The sequence below is a fragment of the Elaeis guineensis genome, chromosome 12 (assembly GCF_000442705.2).
Source record: "Elaeis guineensis isolate ETL-2024a chromosome 12, EG11, whole genome shotgun sequence".
NCBI classification, from domain to species: domain Eukaryota; kingdom Viridiplantae; phylum Streptophyta; class Magnoliopsida; order Arecales; family Arecaceae; genus Elaeis; species Elaeis guineensis.
This window is the reverse complement of record NC_026004.2, coordinates 15,812,677-15,829,587: the sequence shown is the minus strand read 5'-3', so window position 1 is coordinate 15,829,587 and position 16,911 is coordinate 15,812,677. Positions and strand designations below refer to the sequence as shown.

General features: G+C 37.1%; 1 protein-coding gene across 1 annotated transcript; it reads right to left on the bottom strand.

The window, feature by feature from the left end:
• Positions 1-6,669: 6,669 nt before the first annotated feature.
• LOC105055016 (AT-hook motif nuclear-localized protein 23) lies at positions 6,670-8,119 on the bottom strand. The gene has a single exon (XM_010936702.4). It carries the CDS (start codon positions 7,787-7,789, stop codon positions 6,890-6,892), a length of 900 nt encoding a protein of 299 aa, XP_010935004.2. The 5' UTR covers positions 7,790-8,119; the 3' UTR covers positions 6,670-6,889.
• Between the last annotated feature and the right edge of the window lie 8,792 nt (positions 8,120-16,911).

The window sequence follows — 16,911 nt, the reverse complement described above, 5'->3', positions numbered from 1 at the left end:
TTCTCCAATTATTATCTTTTCTCTAATATTTGGAAATTATTCTGATCATCACTTTGAGTTCTTCATCCTCAAGCATCGTTCAATTTTCTCTCAAATAAATGGATTCTAAAAACTTTCTCCAAGAGATCTCAACCCATCATTTTGATACTGATGGTAAGAGTGGGGTGGTCATGCTGGAGAGAACGCAATGCAAGACTTTTCCTTCACAAAGCCTCTTCTCCTGCTTTCATGGTGTCTAATGCTCTAAATCACTTCAAAGACTGGTTTATCCCGTGTAAATCAAAGGAGGTTGCCAATTTTAAAAAGATTTGGATGGCAATCAAACGAGCCAATGTTCACCTTATGTAACCACTGTTGTAAATTTTCCTGAGCAATCTATTTCTATATCTTTTCAGAACCTGTAAATATTCTCATATCCTCTTTTTTCAATAAAGGATTGGTGGCTATTCCTTAGCCTCCATTATCATCCACAAAAAAAAAACTTTCTCGATAGTGAAATATAAAAACTTTTCATCCCAGTCCCTTATTTTGAATATGGTGAAATTGTTATGTAAATCATGAATGGATTGCCTGTATTTTTAACATACCATGACAAAGATAGTAGATTATCTCTAAAATATTTTGCTAATCGATAATAGTGGTCGCCTCCCTGCATCCCAAGCTTGTTGCTTTATAGAATGAGTTGTTGATTGTATCATGAGTGTTGGTTGTTATCTGAAATATCACTTTTAGACTCCTTTAAATTCACAACCATGTTTATTATTTACTCCTAATGCAATTAAATGATATCGAATGCAATTAATTCTCTTTCATCAAAGTCTTCTTTTGTGTAATATCTGCATATGATATCTCCCTCCGATAATATATACATAAGTTGCAATGGATGCATGTGACATACATGTGCCGATCAACTAGTTTGTTATCAAAATGGGTTCCTAATTAATATTTTGATGCGGCAACTTTATTTTCACTCAATCATCAGACGAACAAAAATTGGATGCACCATATACGTACGTACCTATTTCTGTGACACGTACGGTATACATGTCATTGATTAACTGAAAGCTCTATTGATTCAAAAAGTAGGGAACTCATTAGACTTGATAATCATTATTGTTCTAATAAGTTAATTTATGGACAATTTCGTATGCTCATCACCAAATGCACATGTACTATAGTTTTCATATGAAAGTCTTTCATATGAATGCAGTATTTATAATAGGCAGACCCACGTAAATTTTGGCCTCTAGAATTTCAATTGATGTCCAACAGCTCTCAAGCAATGCCAAAGCCCTAACTATGCTAGCATTGTTAATCCACTAAGTAATCCTTGTGCATTTTGCACAAGTCTTTAGGTAGGAGTGCCAAGAATTTTTTTATGCTGTTTTAATTGTAAGTATAGCATCAGGATCAATAGAGCTAGGTTAGATAAATTCTGGAAAAGAAAGTAATTTGACACTTTCCTGGCATGAGCAAGTAGGAGCGCAACAATTTTAGTTCCTTTGTGTATGTTTATATATCAATTTTCATAACTCCCACATAACAAGTATCATCAATTTTTGCAAAACGCATGATAACTTATAACAATTTTGAGAATATGACTTCGCATTTTGTTTCTAAAAATGTTTTTATGGGACTTAGATCTTCATAGAGTTCGGTTGCATGCAATAATCCATGCATGGTGAATACAAATGTGGTATAGTAAAATAGGATTATCCTCTTCATAAAATGTAATGTCACTTGAATGTTCTAAGAGGTGAACGCCTTCTGGTCTTGTGATGGCATGGTGCTCAACATCTTTAGGGGGCATCTAGGATTATTTTTTAGTGGGATATGGGTAATCATTGTCAGATAGCCATCAATGAGTTCTAACGTCAATATCTAGAATACCTTATGACAAACCATTTCTGTGCTTTGTGCAATCTCTGGGGTGAGAGCTAAAGATTTATGACAATGCTTACCACAACCATATATGCGTACACTCCTCGTTTAGTGCAGTGCTATCTTCAGATGATCTTCCTTGTACTAAGTTTCTTTTTTGCTTCAAAAATCGCATGAATGGAGGATCATAAAGCTTTCCGTGGAGGATCATAATATTTTCTTTCATCCAAAAACAAAGAAAGACAGCAAGCTGTCATATTAATGGTCTGAATGGGTATGCAAAATGTGCAAGTATAACATATTCGTTTAGGAGATAAAGAATAATAAGAAGAATAATTTTCTTTTGTGGAGAGATGGAAGCAAAGGAAAATAATAGCCAGAGAAGAAAATTTGTTCCCTTCAAGTTATGGAAGATTTTAGCAGACAACTAGATGATGAATATTGCGAGGGTCGAAGAAGAAACTAGTGTGAAAGTATGTTGACTAGTTCTCGCAAGACTACCTCGAGGTCTTCTTAACCTGGAATTTATCAGTATATTTGGACCATCCACATGCCATTGTCAAGCACAAGAAATCTTTTGTGTTGTGGTTTACTCTAAAATTATGTAATGCTTGTGTGCTGCCTAGTTATAATATGGTTTACATTCTTCTGGTGTGAGAAGTTGAACCAAGGGAAGAATGTATAGTAAGTATCAACGATATGTCAATATCATCACAAATTACAATCATGTCCCAATAGAACCACCTGTATCTCCTGTGCTTGATGTGATAGGTGATCTTTCCTATTCCTTCTAGCCTTTAAACATTATGGAGGGAAAAGGACTTTCTTTTTCTTTTTAGTAGAAAGAGAGCGCAGAACATTTGAGTTGGTCCTCACTATTACATTACTTGGATCAACAAAATTAATGCAGCACTGTAGGAATAAATACTTAAAAAGAAAAAAAGCGGCAAGCCTTTGCAAATTATTTAATCATATCATTCTATGAAATAGGCATCTTTGCTGCACTGATGGAGATAATACTGCCTTCATTCAATTTCTATGCAAGAGTGATGCTGGACCTACCGACCTTATGCCATGCAGGTTGGGCATACGATTAGCTTTTTCTGCCAATTTTTTTAGTATATTTAGTACGGTTAAATAATTTAGTTGCAACTGCAACGCGATACCACTAGCTAACATAATTAGAAAGAAGACCCTTTGATGTGTGGCCCTTGTGGTGTGAAGGAAATATTGTCCTCCAAGCATAAAAAAATCACTACTTTTTTTGGGGTGGGTGGGCTTGGAGGTTGGTGAGGGTCTGGATTTCAGTGAAGTACGAATGCTATCATGTGAGAAGGAAAAGAAAGATAATGAAGTTACTGTTGTTTTTTCATCATCCAATATTCATAATTACCAAATGCTGGTAACCTAGGAAAGATAAGAATCTATAGTGAGTTTCAAATGATCTTGTCTAGTGTCCAGTGTCATCTTTAGTCTGCATTCCTTCTTTCTAAACTTAATTGAATTGTCAAAACTAATCCTAAGTAGATTCCCAAGAAGAATGCTCCATCAAGAAAGACTAGATCTTTACTTCATGATCGGACTATGTTAACAAGCAGTAGTCAAAACACATTAATTTTTTCCTTCAATGAAGAAAGGATGGCTGTCAAGTTTTGTCCAACATCCTTAGAGGTACAAAATGATTCAATGGGCTACGGACTTTTTCTTGAAACTTCACAATTAAGACCAGACCTGTTGCCAAATCTACATGCAATTATCTGGTGAAAAGGAATTTAAGTTCTTGTATATTGACTCCTAGATGGTGACAAGCATTCTAACCATTGAAGTCCATGGAACATAAGTTCGTATGTTTGCTATCTGAGGGAAAAAAAGCATAGATAATATGAGAGGCAGATTGTTCTCAAAAACCCCATTTAAAGACTTATGGAAAAGGGCAGGAGAAATTGATATGTCTAAGCCTCCAGACAAAGATGATGAGGATCACATCAAGAAGAGAGCACAAAAGAAGCAATCCTTGTAAATCATTGTATCAGTGTTGCTATGTAATGTTTGTCTAGAATCCAAAGGTAGCATGTAATTAAGTTCTTGCAGCTAGTCAACTGGCATGAGAGATAAGAACCTTTAAGATGTTTCTTATTTTCAAATTGTTCCTTAGTTTACGAATAATCTAACTAGAGAAATCAAGTCCTGAACGAGGCTCAACCATAAAATCTGAAGGCCAATTAGTACCTAACTCTACATAAACAAAAACAAAACATCCCAAACTCCCCTATACTTGAAAAGAATCTTATGAAAATAAGGCAAAATAAAAGATTTTAAGTGTAGGCGAACATGCAATCCTTATAGGTGATCAAAAAGGTATGATTTCCGGACAACATTGAGGCATATGAATGTGCAGTGTGCGCTACCTTTGTCCTAGTTGGGGTTCATTTTAGTCATACATTCAAGGGAGAGAAGAAACAGTAATGTTGTCAGATCATGACTTATCTGATGCAATTGAATTAGAACCAGTTAATCTGATCCAAAACCCTAACAAGGGGAACTTCCAAAATCAATTATACAACACGATGAAGCATATATTACTGCATATCATGCTCATATATAGACTTATTTATTTAAGTAGATGACGTTAGAACAAACATGTCAGCTTAGCAAAAATAAAAAATCAAGTTAAATATACGCATGATTTAGCATTCTATGTAAGCATAAATCTTAGTATGAGAATTATTAATTGGTTGTCAGGATAGACCTGATTGAATATAATCCAGCAAATTGGATTGTCAGAACTAAATCTTCATTTGGATGGAGGAACTTTGAAGGTGTGTCATTCTTGTGGTCATGTTTCTCTATTTATAATGTTAGAAAGAAAATATTTGACCCACTCCTGAGATGAAAGAAGACAGTGAACAAGAACAAACATTAGATCAATAGGCATAATTCGCTTCTCATATTAAGTTATATCCACACAAGAGCATAATTTAAGGAATTTTCATTCTGTTCAAGCATAAGTTTAGATATTCATGACTCCCACATTCTAATTTTTGCGTTAGCACCCCAAGAAAGACAAGTTGAAATTAAAGGAAAGAAAGATCTTCTCAAAAACGAATTGAAGGGAAGGCAAAAAAAAAGAGGAAACTTTGAGCTGCTCCATGTTAAAGTATTTTTCTAGATTTACCCAAAAAAAAAAGAATTTTTGTAGGCTTTTGAATGCTGTCATTAATTTATTGCATACATCAAATTATCTTGAATATCTTCATGGAGATGTGAATAGATATGGGGTGAGCTCAGCAGGAATTGCACTCATGCCCTTCTGCTGTCCTCTTTTAGGGTTTCATCAAAAAATTCTACAAATCAACATGGTATATTTAATAACAGCACGAAGAGTTGTTAATTATGCATAATATCATGAAGACAATCATGACCTGAACATTCCTCAGTTAAATGCAAAATGTCCAATGGGTGTATTGGAAACTTGGGGGTAGAGAAATCAAGATGTAAGTGATGAATCTTGCAGACTATATATATAATCATCTGGCAAAAGCACTGGGACAGAAGGACCCTCTAGGAGGCATGAATTGTAAGATCTTAATGCTTTCTTCGAGATCTGTCAAGATGATGATAGGGACCAAGCAGCCAAAAGGCCTCCTAACCTTTTGCTTCTCGCCAACATGCCCAGATTTGATGGTTTCATGAGCGTCAAACACAAATAAGTACACCAATAAACCAGATTTTCCAGGAGCAAGTAGAAAAAAACAAGAACTTTGATCACCACACAACCTCCCATGCACCGTGTAATTGGCTTTAGCCACTGGATGGAATGTTGCCACCACGATCTCCAAGGAGCAGCAGATCATTAAGGGGGAAAAAAATATCAAAAAGGTTTATATGGTTATATATATTATACTTGATTTTCCCACTCCTGATCATGTATATCAAATTTTCGAGTAACAACAAAATGAGGAAAGAACGGTTGCAAGAATAAAGAATACTCCCCAGAATTATTAAACAGTAGTAAGAGTGCTGTCTAAGATTACTTAATCTTTTAAACGAAAAAGAAACAAGGAGACATGATGAAACCTAGGCTTTGGAATGACCGAAATGACTTGAAACAACCAAACAATGTCATGGATATAAGAGCCAACGTTTGCTCCTTTCGGTATCATGCCATCCACGTAACTCAAAGGAATCCATATGTGTCATGTTCAAAAGTTGTCAGATTTCAGAGAAGCAAATATAGATAGAGGAAAAAAAAAAAAAGAAAAGATTCCCAAGGTCTTGCTTGGAGAAGCTAAAGGCAAGAAGCCTTCATAACGAAGACATACGCACCTGGATTCAGTTTGAAAATTCACTTCCCATGTCCTCCTCCCCCGTACCCGTTTCTGATCACTAATCTCTAAAACAACTCTTATCAATAAACCCCAATCTTCCAGATATCTTATGCTTTGTTATATATATGTACTGTTTTGCTTCATAGAAGCCATACTAGTTTTATCAAAAAAAAATATATATAGAATGTGATAAGAAGAAATAATATAAGAAAGCACAAGTCATGCAGAAGATTGTTTTTTCCTTAGGAAGGATTTGGATATAACGATATCTAAAACAACTCGCGGCAACAAAAAACCAGGCTTCCATGTTTGTTATATTATTCCTTGTTTCACATATAGAAGCCTAAAATAATAGCAATAAAATCCACACTAACTTCAAAAGGATCTGTAAATATAGAAGGGGCCGGGGATAACACAACAAGTAGAGACAGTAAAACCCAGGTGCCAAGGGATGTAGTAGTAGTCTCAAACCCATTGTTTTATGAAAACAAGATTTAGAGTTCCCATACTAAACAACAGACAACATGATGATCAGAGAGAAATGAACGCATAAAAGGTAGAACCTTGAGAACTCAAGTGAACAAAATATCAAAACAAGAGAGAGAGAGAGAGTAATTGTACACAGAAGTCTTCATAAATTCATGCCAACCTTATGAAGCTCTGATGATTATTGCCTGCGATCAGTAGGGCTGCCGGCCTGCAGCGCTCCCGGGCCACCCAGCGTGCCCGTCCACCGGCAACTGAGGCATGTTCAGCGGCAAATTGAAGAACGGCAAGCTAGACGGGTCCGGAAACGGATTCCCAGCGTTTCCACTCCCACCAGCCCCGCCAGTGTTGCTCCCACCGCCACCGCCCGAGCCCTGGGACACGGGAGGTTGCATCTGGAGCGGCGGCGGCTCCTCATCCTCGAGCGGAAGCCGTTCGTAAGCGACGTTGGTGAACGATGCGGCGACGACGATGACCGGCCCGGTAGCGATGAGCGCGCCCACCACGCTCCCTCCAACAACCTGCCCCTGCCCGCCGGCGAGGAAGATGGTGAGGCTGGTGGCCCCCGGCGGAGCCGGGGGAGGGAGGAAGGAGCCGGAGAGGGAGAGGATCTCGAAGCGGCCGTGGAGGGTGATGACGGCGCCCGCGGAGGCCGGCTGGCGGAGGCTGACGTTGGTGACCGTGCCGCTACCGCTTAGGATGCAGATGCCGCGCTGGCGGCGGCGGGCGTAGGTGGCGAGGCAGTCGAAGACGTCGCACCCGCTGCCGACTTCAAGGATGTGGGCGCGGAGCGTGTTGGCGCTCTCCCGAGTGATTATAACCGGGGGCTTCGGCTTGTTCTTCGACCCTGGGGGACGCCCGCGGGGGCGCCGGCCCACGACGTCCCCCGGCCCAGCAGCCGAGGAGTTCCCGGAGGGAGCGACCAGCTCCAGGCCACCGGAGGAGGCGGCGTGGGCGGAGTCATCGCCGCCTCCGCCTCCTGAGCCACCGCCGCCGGCGGAGTCGTCGGAGTCGGGGTGCTGGAGGTGGAGGTCGGGGCGGTGGTGGAGGGCGTGGATGAAGCGGGAGGCGGTGCCGAGATCTAGGCCCGCCATGCCGGCATCCAAAGAAATATACTAATTATTGGTGGGAAGAAAACAGTTGAGTTGGATTTTTTTAAAAAATAAAAAAGAGGAGGAAAAGGGTGGCAAATGAATTGAAAAAGAGAAGTTTTTTTTATATTTTTGGGAGGAATAAAGAAGGAGAAATAAAAGAAGGGGTGGGGGGTGTAGGAGATGGTATGGAACCCTACGAGGAGGGTGGAAATATAGAAAAAAAGGTGGAGGGTGAGCAGAGAAAGGAGGACTTAAGAGTGCTTCAGGTTTCAGAAAAAGGGAGAGCAGGGAGTGGGTGATGCCTGGGAGTAGATGAAACCAATAAAATATTACAAAGACGGGTAGGGGAGCGGGAGAGAGAGAGAGAGAGAGAGAGAGAGACGTGATATGTGATATAATGTGATGGAGATGTCTAAGCCCATCAGGGTTAACACAAGGATTATTATATTAAAACTGGGTTAGAGAGGGGTTGAGGTTGGGGAGTTGGGTTAAGGAGGAGCAAGTGGGAGGCAGGTTGCTGCGGCGGGTGGGACCCACTTCCCGCTCTTTCTCTGTCTACTTAACCTTTAAATAAGCTTGGGTCGGCTAGGCTTGCTTTGGTTGGCGCGTGTGGCTTAGCGTTTCATGAGGTGGTACCAAAGAAAATGCACCAGGTTGGCGGTACAGTGTAGTTTTCTTGGATTGGGGTGTGCTGACTGGGACCATCTGATGGAACGGGGTCGTTGGATATTTTTAGCCTTATTTGGCATGTTTGACGTTGGAAGAATCATAAGTTCGTCCATATTTTCTCATATGGACTCATCATGTTTTTCTACAAGCACAACCTACGGATTCACATTATTATTATTTTTTTATAGAAATAACAATCCTAGGCATATACTATCTAGGTGCAAAAAATGTTTGTTTAACATCAGGTCATACTCTATAACCATCAAATCAAGTTAAATTCTATTGTTTCTCATCAAAGGTGAAATTTTATTATTGCTTGATCATATATAATTTCATAGATTTCACGCCTTTTAGTTTATGCCATGATAAGTGGATATAATATTGCTTACATTGTTGCTGCAATGGTGAGCTAATCTTGTTCCAACAAGATAGATGAGACTCGCCTTGCGCATTAACAAAGTAAATCTTTAAAATAGATGTTCTTTTCTAAAGGCTATTAACCTAAGGTTGTCTATTTTCACTTTCAAGGATTCATCAATGATAAACTATACTTAGATTACATTTTGTGAGTAGGAGGGATGACCTCTAAAATATAAGGAGATCTAATTAAGTTGGCCATTATATTTAAGATGGACTAGATTGATATGCAACAAATATATATATATATATATATAAGGAGATGTGAAATTTGCAATCTTATCCATAACAAAGACAGCCTATACCTACTAGCTACCTAGCATAAACATTTAAGTGCAGAACTAAAACTTTTGGCTTTAAGATCTGTGCTTATATTTCATAGTTTTCCTTTGGTGCATTATGAAGTGATCATGGGTCATAAACTAATCTCAAAGTCAACATCGTAATGAACCATTATTGCAATGAAAATAGCTTTACATTACGTAGCAGACTTGAGTTGCATCGTGTAGTGATTACCTTCACAAAGTATGCATCATCTATCCTTTGTCATGACATCCCCATCCTTTGCCCTCCCATTCTCATCAGAACAAGATTCTTTTACGTGCACTATATCTTAATATTTAACAGCGATGATAAAGGACTATTAAACTATGGTATTAGGAGGATTCCCACGGGATCTATGTTGAGTTGAAGGGTCGGTTTGATGCTTGTATGACCAAAAGCTCACCTAACCATTTTATGTTATTGTTTATCTTTGAAAAAGTAAAAGAGAGACCTTCATCATCCTAACTTTCAATGCTTTAGGTTCTTTTCTTCCTCCACAAGCTAGCTAATCACCTGCGGCACAAATCAGAGTTCAAAGAGTCCACTTGGTCCAACCAATCACTTATTTGAATTTGCTATGGCATGGTCATCAAATACGCAACAAGAAATAATTAAGAGAAATTCTACGCAAAGGACATTGAAGAAAACCTTAACCAACAAAGTAAAAAAAAAGGCTTTGAAATTATCCACATATATATTCTCATCAAAAGCAACTTTGAGCTAACAATATTAGTATGAAAATCCAAGAGACCTACAACAATTCTGTTGAGAAGTAAACAGATGAAAAGCCTAGAATTTAAAATTCTTAAATTGTCCAATGTTTGGAGTAAACATTTTCTCATCTTAGTGATTAGTGTTGTAAGGTACAAGAATGCTCATCATGATGGTACGGTAATGCACAATTAGACAAATGATGGTGATAACAATATTATAATTATATACTACACAATCAAATAAAGGAGAAGAGGAATTATATTTGATTTTTGAAGACTTTTACGCCTTAATGGGGCCTTTCTTGAGGCGCCAAGCCGATTAGGTAGGAGCCGAATAGAGAGGTAAACTACATGGGGCAAAAAGCATATGAGGATCACGTGTAGTCGCCAAGGCACAATAGGGCAAGGACCACCGTAGAGTTGTCGGCCATGAGACCAATCGCTGCTTTCATTAGGAATGGGTTCTCGGAGCTGTCATAAAACCCGGGCACCTCTAGTTGACAAAAAGAGCATTTGCTCTATCAATGTGACCCAAAATGAATAAAAAAGTAAAATAGTATAAAATAACAACAAGATAAACTTATCAGTTGTGTATGTATATGTGTACCCTTAATTATAAGAATCCTCAAGAGATTCTAAATTTATAAGCTAGCCCGGCTATTTGGTCTTGATTGCTCTAGGCCAATCAAATATTTGAGGCGAAACTTGGTTAGGTGTGCTAATTGCATTATTACTTGAATCTTTTGATGAAATTATTAGATTCTTTGAATCTAGTCAATCCAAACTATATATTAGATCTAATGTAGAATACTAGTACCCAATTCTAACCTTCCTTAGTTCCAAAAAGTTTTAGATGCTTGTAAGTGTTCTATTTTGTGATAGAAATTAGTTTATGTGATTCAGAGCAAGTTCTGATCAAAACTATAAATTATCCCATGATCACATATAAATTTCATATTTGAGACTAATTTGCAAATTACGTGGTGACCGATTCATCATCGTTGTATGCAAATATTTCAAATTTTAAATTTGAATATTTTTTTAAAAAATTAGGATGAATGGAAACCTTATCAAATATTAGGAATAAAATCAAAAACTAATTTTTTGAAAGGGAGAGTTTATCATCTCGGTTAGTTGGCACCATCAGAACTCAACTCATAAGCTAGGGTTCGAGACTTTAAACATGACAAAAAGCCAAAAATTTAAATTTATAGCTGGACAAGGGCCAAACTGTCAAAGGAACAATAAAAAAGGTAGAACGAACTAAAAAGTTCGAAGTCTTTCATAAGCTATTCATATATGAACGTCGCCTTCAGCTAGTCTTTTCCTGCTTACTCCAATCCGACCTATTTTCTACTCTTTTAACCAATCAACTGATGCCACATTAATATAACTCAATGTACACGTCACCTGTCGCCCTCATCATGGTCCACTCCTCCACAACACGATCATCGCCTACTGCCACACTATTTCACTCTTTCCATTATTCTCTTCAGCCTTGGGCCTTGCCTTCTCCTTGAATCCTAATTATAATCATAGCTCTTGGGAGTGAGCTTAAGCCCCCTTCTATTATGAAGATGTACTGCTTTATCTATTGCCAATGTAGATGTATTATCCATGTGCAAACAATTGCAGTTTTCACTCATACATCTGCTAAGAAATAAAGAAAAAGAACCAGGCAAGCAAAAAAAAGATTGTGGTAGTTTAGTAGTTGGATTTGGATTAGTATTGTTTTCTACCCATAGATTCCCTTGTTTTAACATTTCTAACTACTTTATAAGCATCTCTATTTAACTAAGATATTAATCATATGTTGTCATTTTAAAAGCATAGATACAAATTAACGTGAAATGTAAAAAATCATATATGTGATTGGGGAGTATTAAATTTTGATAATTAACCATCTTAATTTCTATAGGTGTACATTTGTGCATATTGAGCTTTTTGCATCTGTAAATAAATACTAGTAAATGAAATGATGGAAGTTATGTATGAGCAGAGTTAGGGCCTTGTGGAAGTGGATGCAACATGATCCCCATTTTGTTCTTTCAAAAATACCCATGACCATAAAAGTATGGACGGCGAGCGACCCAAGGCCATAAGCACATGGTTACATTCACCATTTTTGACCTGTTCATGAGATGCAAGGACCAGATCCAAAGTGGTTGCTTGGTGGAAGTTTCATGGTTGATGACTTGCATCCATTTATCATCCTAAGCTTTAAGAAAGCCATTAGAAAATGCAATTATTGATTTTGATGGTCGATGTCACTATCAAGCAATGGCCTTATTGGTCTCGACTCATTGATGTCACTATCAAATAATGGCATGTTGTGCATGGACACATTTGCACTAGTGAAGAAATCAAACTCTTATTAATATAAGGTTGCGTCGAGAGAACCATCAAGTTTGTCTTTTGTTGTGGGAGTTTGGATCCTCTGCGGTGCAATTTTTATAGTGCAAGATTTTGTATTATTATAGCTACTACATACATCATCCAGTTGGGAGATGGCAAATCTCGTTCATTCCTAAAACACAATAAGACACAATAATATATGTACAATGCATCACGATGATGAAGGAGAGCCATCCATTTCTAAGATAGATGATGTGGTGGTCATTCATAGTGGATCCTAGATTTTGATGGTGCAAAAAATGGCACCATGGAGGATCCTAGGTCTTGATGTGGATGTCTTCCTTTTTGTTGAAATCTAGTACATCCTATTAATATTTTTTAAACAATGTACAGATAAGCCCACCTTCAACTCCCTTTTCTGTATCCAAAAAAAAAAAAACAATGCATAGATAAGAGGGACTAATGATGTGGTAACTTTAAGCCAATGACAAATTTTCATTATTTTATTTTTGAATGTTAGGGATTCACTACCGTCTTGTTTACCCCTTTAGTTTTTTGCTTTCATAATTAATATGACAAGTTGGCATTGTTCATCCTCTCAAAAATTAGTGAATCAGTAGATTTCATAAAATATGTGAAGTTTATAATACTTCTAGGGAGGCATGGTTTAGTTAAACTTGGTTACTTTTCACTAAATCATTCTAAATTGCACTTGGAGTATTCAAAAATAGGTTTTTAAATAGAGCACTTGATAGTGGTGGTGATTAGAGATTTTCAGAACTGTTACTTTTTTCTATGCCATATGTCCTTTCCTTGATAAGCTATTATGAATGGACAATTGAAATGCCAAAACTTAGGGAAGATTCTTCCATCCAATCATTCAATAATGAGAACTTTCTCAAGGCCTTAAGATAGAACATCAAAAAATAAATAAATGCAAACCAATCTGGATGCTGGTACTAGAAAAGTAACTTTTTTAGATTTATTTTTTAAAATATATTTTAAGTTTAGCCATCCTCAAAGGATTTATTTTGTTAAAATATATTTTAAGTTTAGCCACCCTGGAAGAAAGTAGATTAAAAAAGAGAAGGATTAAGAAATAAAAGACTAGATGACTACTCTGTCAGCATTATTATTAATTATATATTCATCAAAAGAGAAATGCCTGCTCTATAATAACAAATTTAAACATTGTTAAGTCAGATATTAGAGTATGTTGTGTTCTAAGATGAAGTTATGGTTGCTCAAGATGATTGTGTCAGAAAACAAAACATGACTATCTAAAACCTTTTGGTTAGAATTTAAAATAGAATATTAGTCTTGTTATAATACTATTGTTACAGTCTATATATTTTATTGTACAGTGAAGTAAAAAAAGGTATATCTACAGTCTGTAGAACTAGTTTAGATTATATTATTGAAGTCTTACCAAAAGTTCATTTTTAAATGCTATCCTAGAAATGAAAAAATAAAAAATAAAGAAAAGTGTAAACAAATTAACATCTTTGGATGATCTAATCTATGTACTATCATTGTCATCCCATAAAATATTTTGTAAGAATCTATTAGTGATTTTACTTTTTTCTAAAGATAATCAATCTAAAGTTTGCATGTGTTCTACTACCAAATTATCAGTTAAGGTGATTGTAGTTAACTGGTATTACTCTAACGAGAGTATTTAGATGCACAAAACTTTCACTAAGAGATGTTGCTATTGATGATCAACTTACTGAATTGATCAATATATTGTGATTATACGCAATAACACTCTAGGTAGAAATTCTATAACTGTTGTAGACCTAATAATAAGCGAGGTTGCTTTATTGAAGGATGTGTATCTTAAATTATATGTTGGGGTTGGATGCATCACAAAAGCCAAAAGAGAAGGTTGAACCAAAGTTACTCTCCTTGTTAGTAGGATGAGCTGGAAATAATGAAAGATGAGCATCTCATACTAGGTCCAACTAGATCCAGTATCATTAAATTTTTGAAAATGTGAATAAGGATTGAATCATAGAATTGGACTAATATTTAGATTATAGACCAAAATCTATCTGATAATGTTGGAGAAGGAGGTGGACCTTATTAAAGTGTTTCTTTTTTCTTTTCTTTATCCCTCTTTTTTCCTGTTCTTTTAAAAGTGGGTGCTTAGCGTCGGAGCTAAGGATTAGTTTTGATAGTTTGGTCCAATGCTAAGTATTTTTCAATCATTACAAACACCAGATTATATATGAAACTAGACAAATTGAATTTTCTCTTACTAATTACTAAATAACTTTTAAGGAGAATTCTTAAGTCCTCCATTAATTTATTTCTTTTAATAAAAAGAAAGGAAAAATTTTTTCTCCCTTATTCTTTTTTAATAATAACAAGAACAAGAACAACAACAACCACAACCACCTTGTAGGAAATCAAAGGTACCATAGTGTCTAGGTAGAATGAAATGATGAGATTCCTATAGGGGAATTCAAGTCTTCTAGTTCTACTTTTCATGTATTATCATACTTAATCTCTATTGTTTGTAGATGTTTCTAGACAAAAATGAACATCGTTAAGGTTTTAACCAATGTTCATGATGTGACAATCAAAGTGATGATCTAAAGTATTCAACATGTTCGAATATCTTGTGATGCATATGAGCTAAATTATTCTACTGACATGGAAACATATTCCTGTCATAGTTCAAAAAAATCATTTCTTATTTATTGAGAAAATATTTATAGAATATGCTTTTTTTTAATATATAATTGTAACGTAAAAGTCCTTATGAAGTCCTTTAATCCTACCTAAGGATCACTCTTCTCCTTTTTCCTATAAGGATTTAAGAGTTTTTGGATGCCTATGTTATACATATAATATCCATCACAAACATAAGTTGTATGCTAGCTTGAGTTTGATAATATATCTTTCTTGGCTATCCTTGTAGCCAAAAAAGCTACAAAGTCTTTGATCCTTACTGCAAAGAGATGTTTGTAAGTTAGGAGGTCCAGTTTCATGAGAATATATTTTCTTTCTCTATTCCAAGTGCTCTTCTAGATCATGTTATTTTTTCTATCCTATTTTGGATAATAATACATTAGAGCCTCTCCTAATTTCTTCCACTTCAATAGCCCCTTCACTAACCTCCTATTATGCAGTCTATCTGCATAAATGATACTACCTCGTTTCCTATTCAAAATTCTACTATTGCTCCACTTCATTTTTCCAATCATGATCTGACTCAACCACCTTGTCTTTCTAATTTTAATTGTTCTTATAACTACTAGTAAGTCATCTCTAACAACTTCCTCCACAAAAAGTCCGTGATGCATGCAGTATCCCCTCTCTTTATTTATCTTGTGATTATTTTTCTACTCATTGTAAGTTTTTCTTAGCCGCCATATCTTCCCAAGCTGAGCCTCAAAATTATACGGAAGCAGCTAAGGTACTCTATTAGAGAAAAACAATGGCAACTGAGATTATGCATTAGAATCAAGATATGGATGGACTTTTGTGCCGCTTTCTATCAATAAAAATCCAATCAAATACAAAGCAGATGGAAATGTAAAATCTCATAAAGTATATGTCTAGCTACAAAATGATACAATCAGAAAGAAAATCTAGATTATTATTACACCTTTGCCTCCGTAGTTAAATTGATTATCATTCATGGCCTACTTGCTCTTGTTAGAATACAAAGCTAGTCATTTCATCAATTCAAATTTCATAACACATTCCTCCATAACGACTTTTATTAAGAGGTATATATGAAAATTTAATCAAATTTTACTAAAAGAGAGCATCGTGAATGCTAGTTGAACAATTAAATCTATGGCCTCAAACAAGCATATCCAGAACCTATTAGCCGAACTATCATTTGCTCTCTTTGAAGATAGTTAACAATCACAAGCTGATTTTCTTTATTTTAATATATCAAGTCATTCAAGGTGCTCTACAATTAGTTATAATATATTTCTAGAAGCAAGCTTCATCTCTTGGAATTCTAAAATATATAACTTGTTCGTTAGAAATTTTGAGCTAGGATTATTTGTTAGGATTTGACGCTTCGAGATTCAGCCCATATTGATCCCACAGCGAGGTTCGCGATGAAAAATGGAGTCCAACGAGATCAAGATCACCTGAATCGGAGCTCGGATGGAGGAGATACGAGCTTTTGAAGTCGGCACGAGAATCGAGGCGGCGGAGGACCGCCGGCGACCGGCGGCGGGCGGCAGCGGTGCGGCCGCAGGTGGCGGCGCGCGGGACGCGCGACCCAGGCCCAGGCCCGCGCGGGACGCGCGACCCAGCGGCCTGCTGGCCCCTTGCCCCGGTCCACCGTGGATCGGGTGGTCCACGGAGCGGTCTGTGGACCGCGTGGGCGTTTTCCACGCGTTTCTCGCAGTCCACGGCACTATTCCGTGGACCGGAGTGCGATCCAACGGCCCAGGAGGCTCCCGGTCTTGATCCGACGGTCCAGGGGGTTTTTTGGCTTTGTTTAGGACTCCTAATCCCTCTCTAATCAAGGTTTAAGCTATGTTTAAGCCTTAAAAAGGCCTGTGACGAAACAGAGGGTTGTGGATTCGGGTTTTCTCGCCGCCGTACGAACCAGAGGAGAGAGAGAGGCGTGAGGCGCTGTGAGAGAAGGAGCCGAAGGCTCCTGGACAG

Coding starts and splice junctions, on each gene's coding strand:
- LOC105055016 (XM_010936702.4), bottom strand. CDS start 7,789: ATGGCGGGCCTAGATCTCGGCACCGCCTCCCGCTTCATCCACGCCCTC.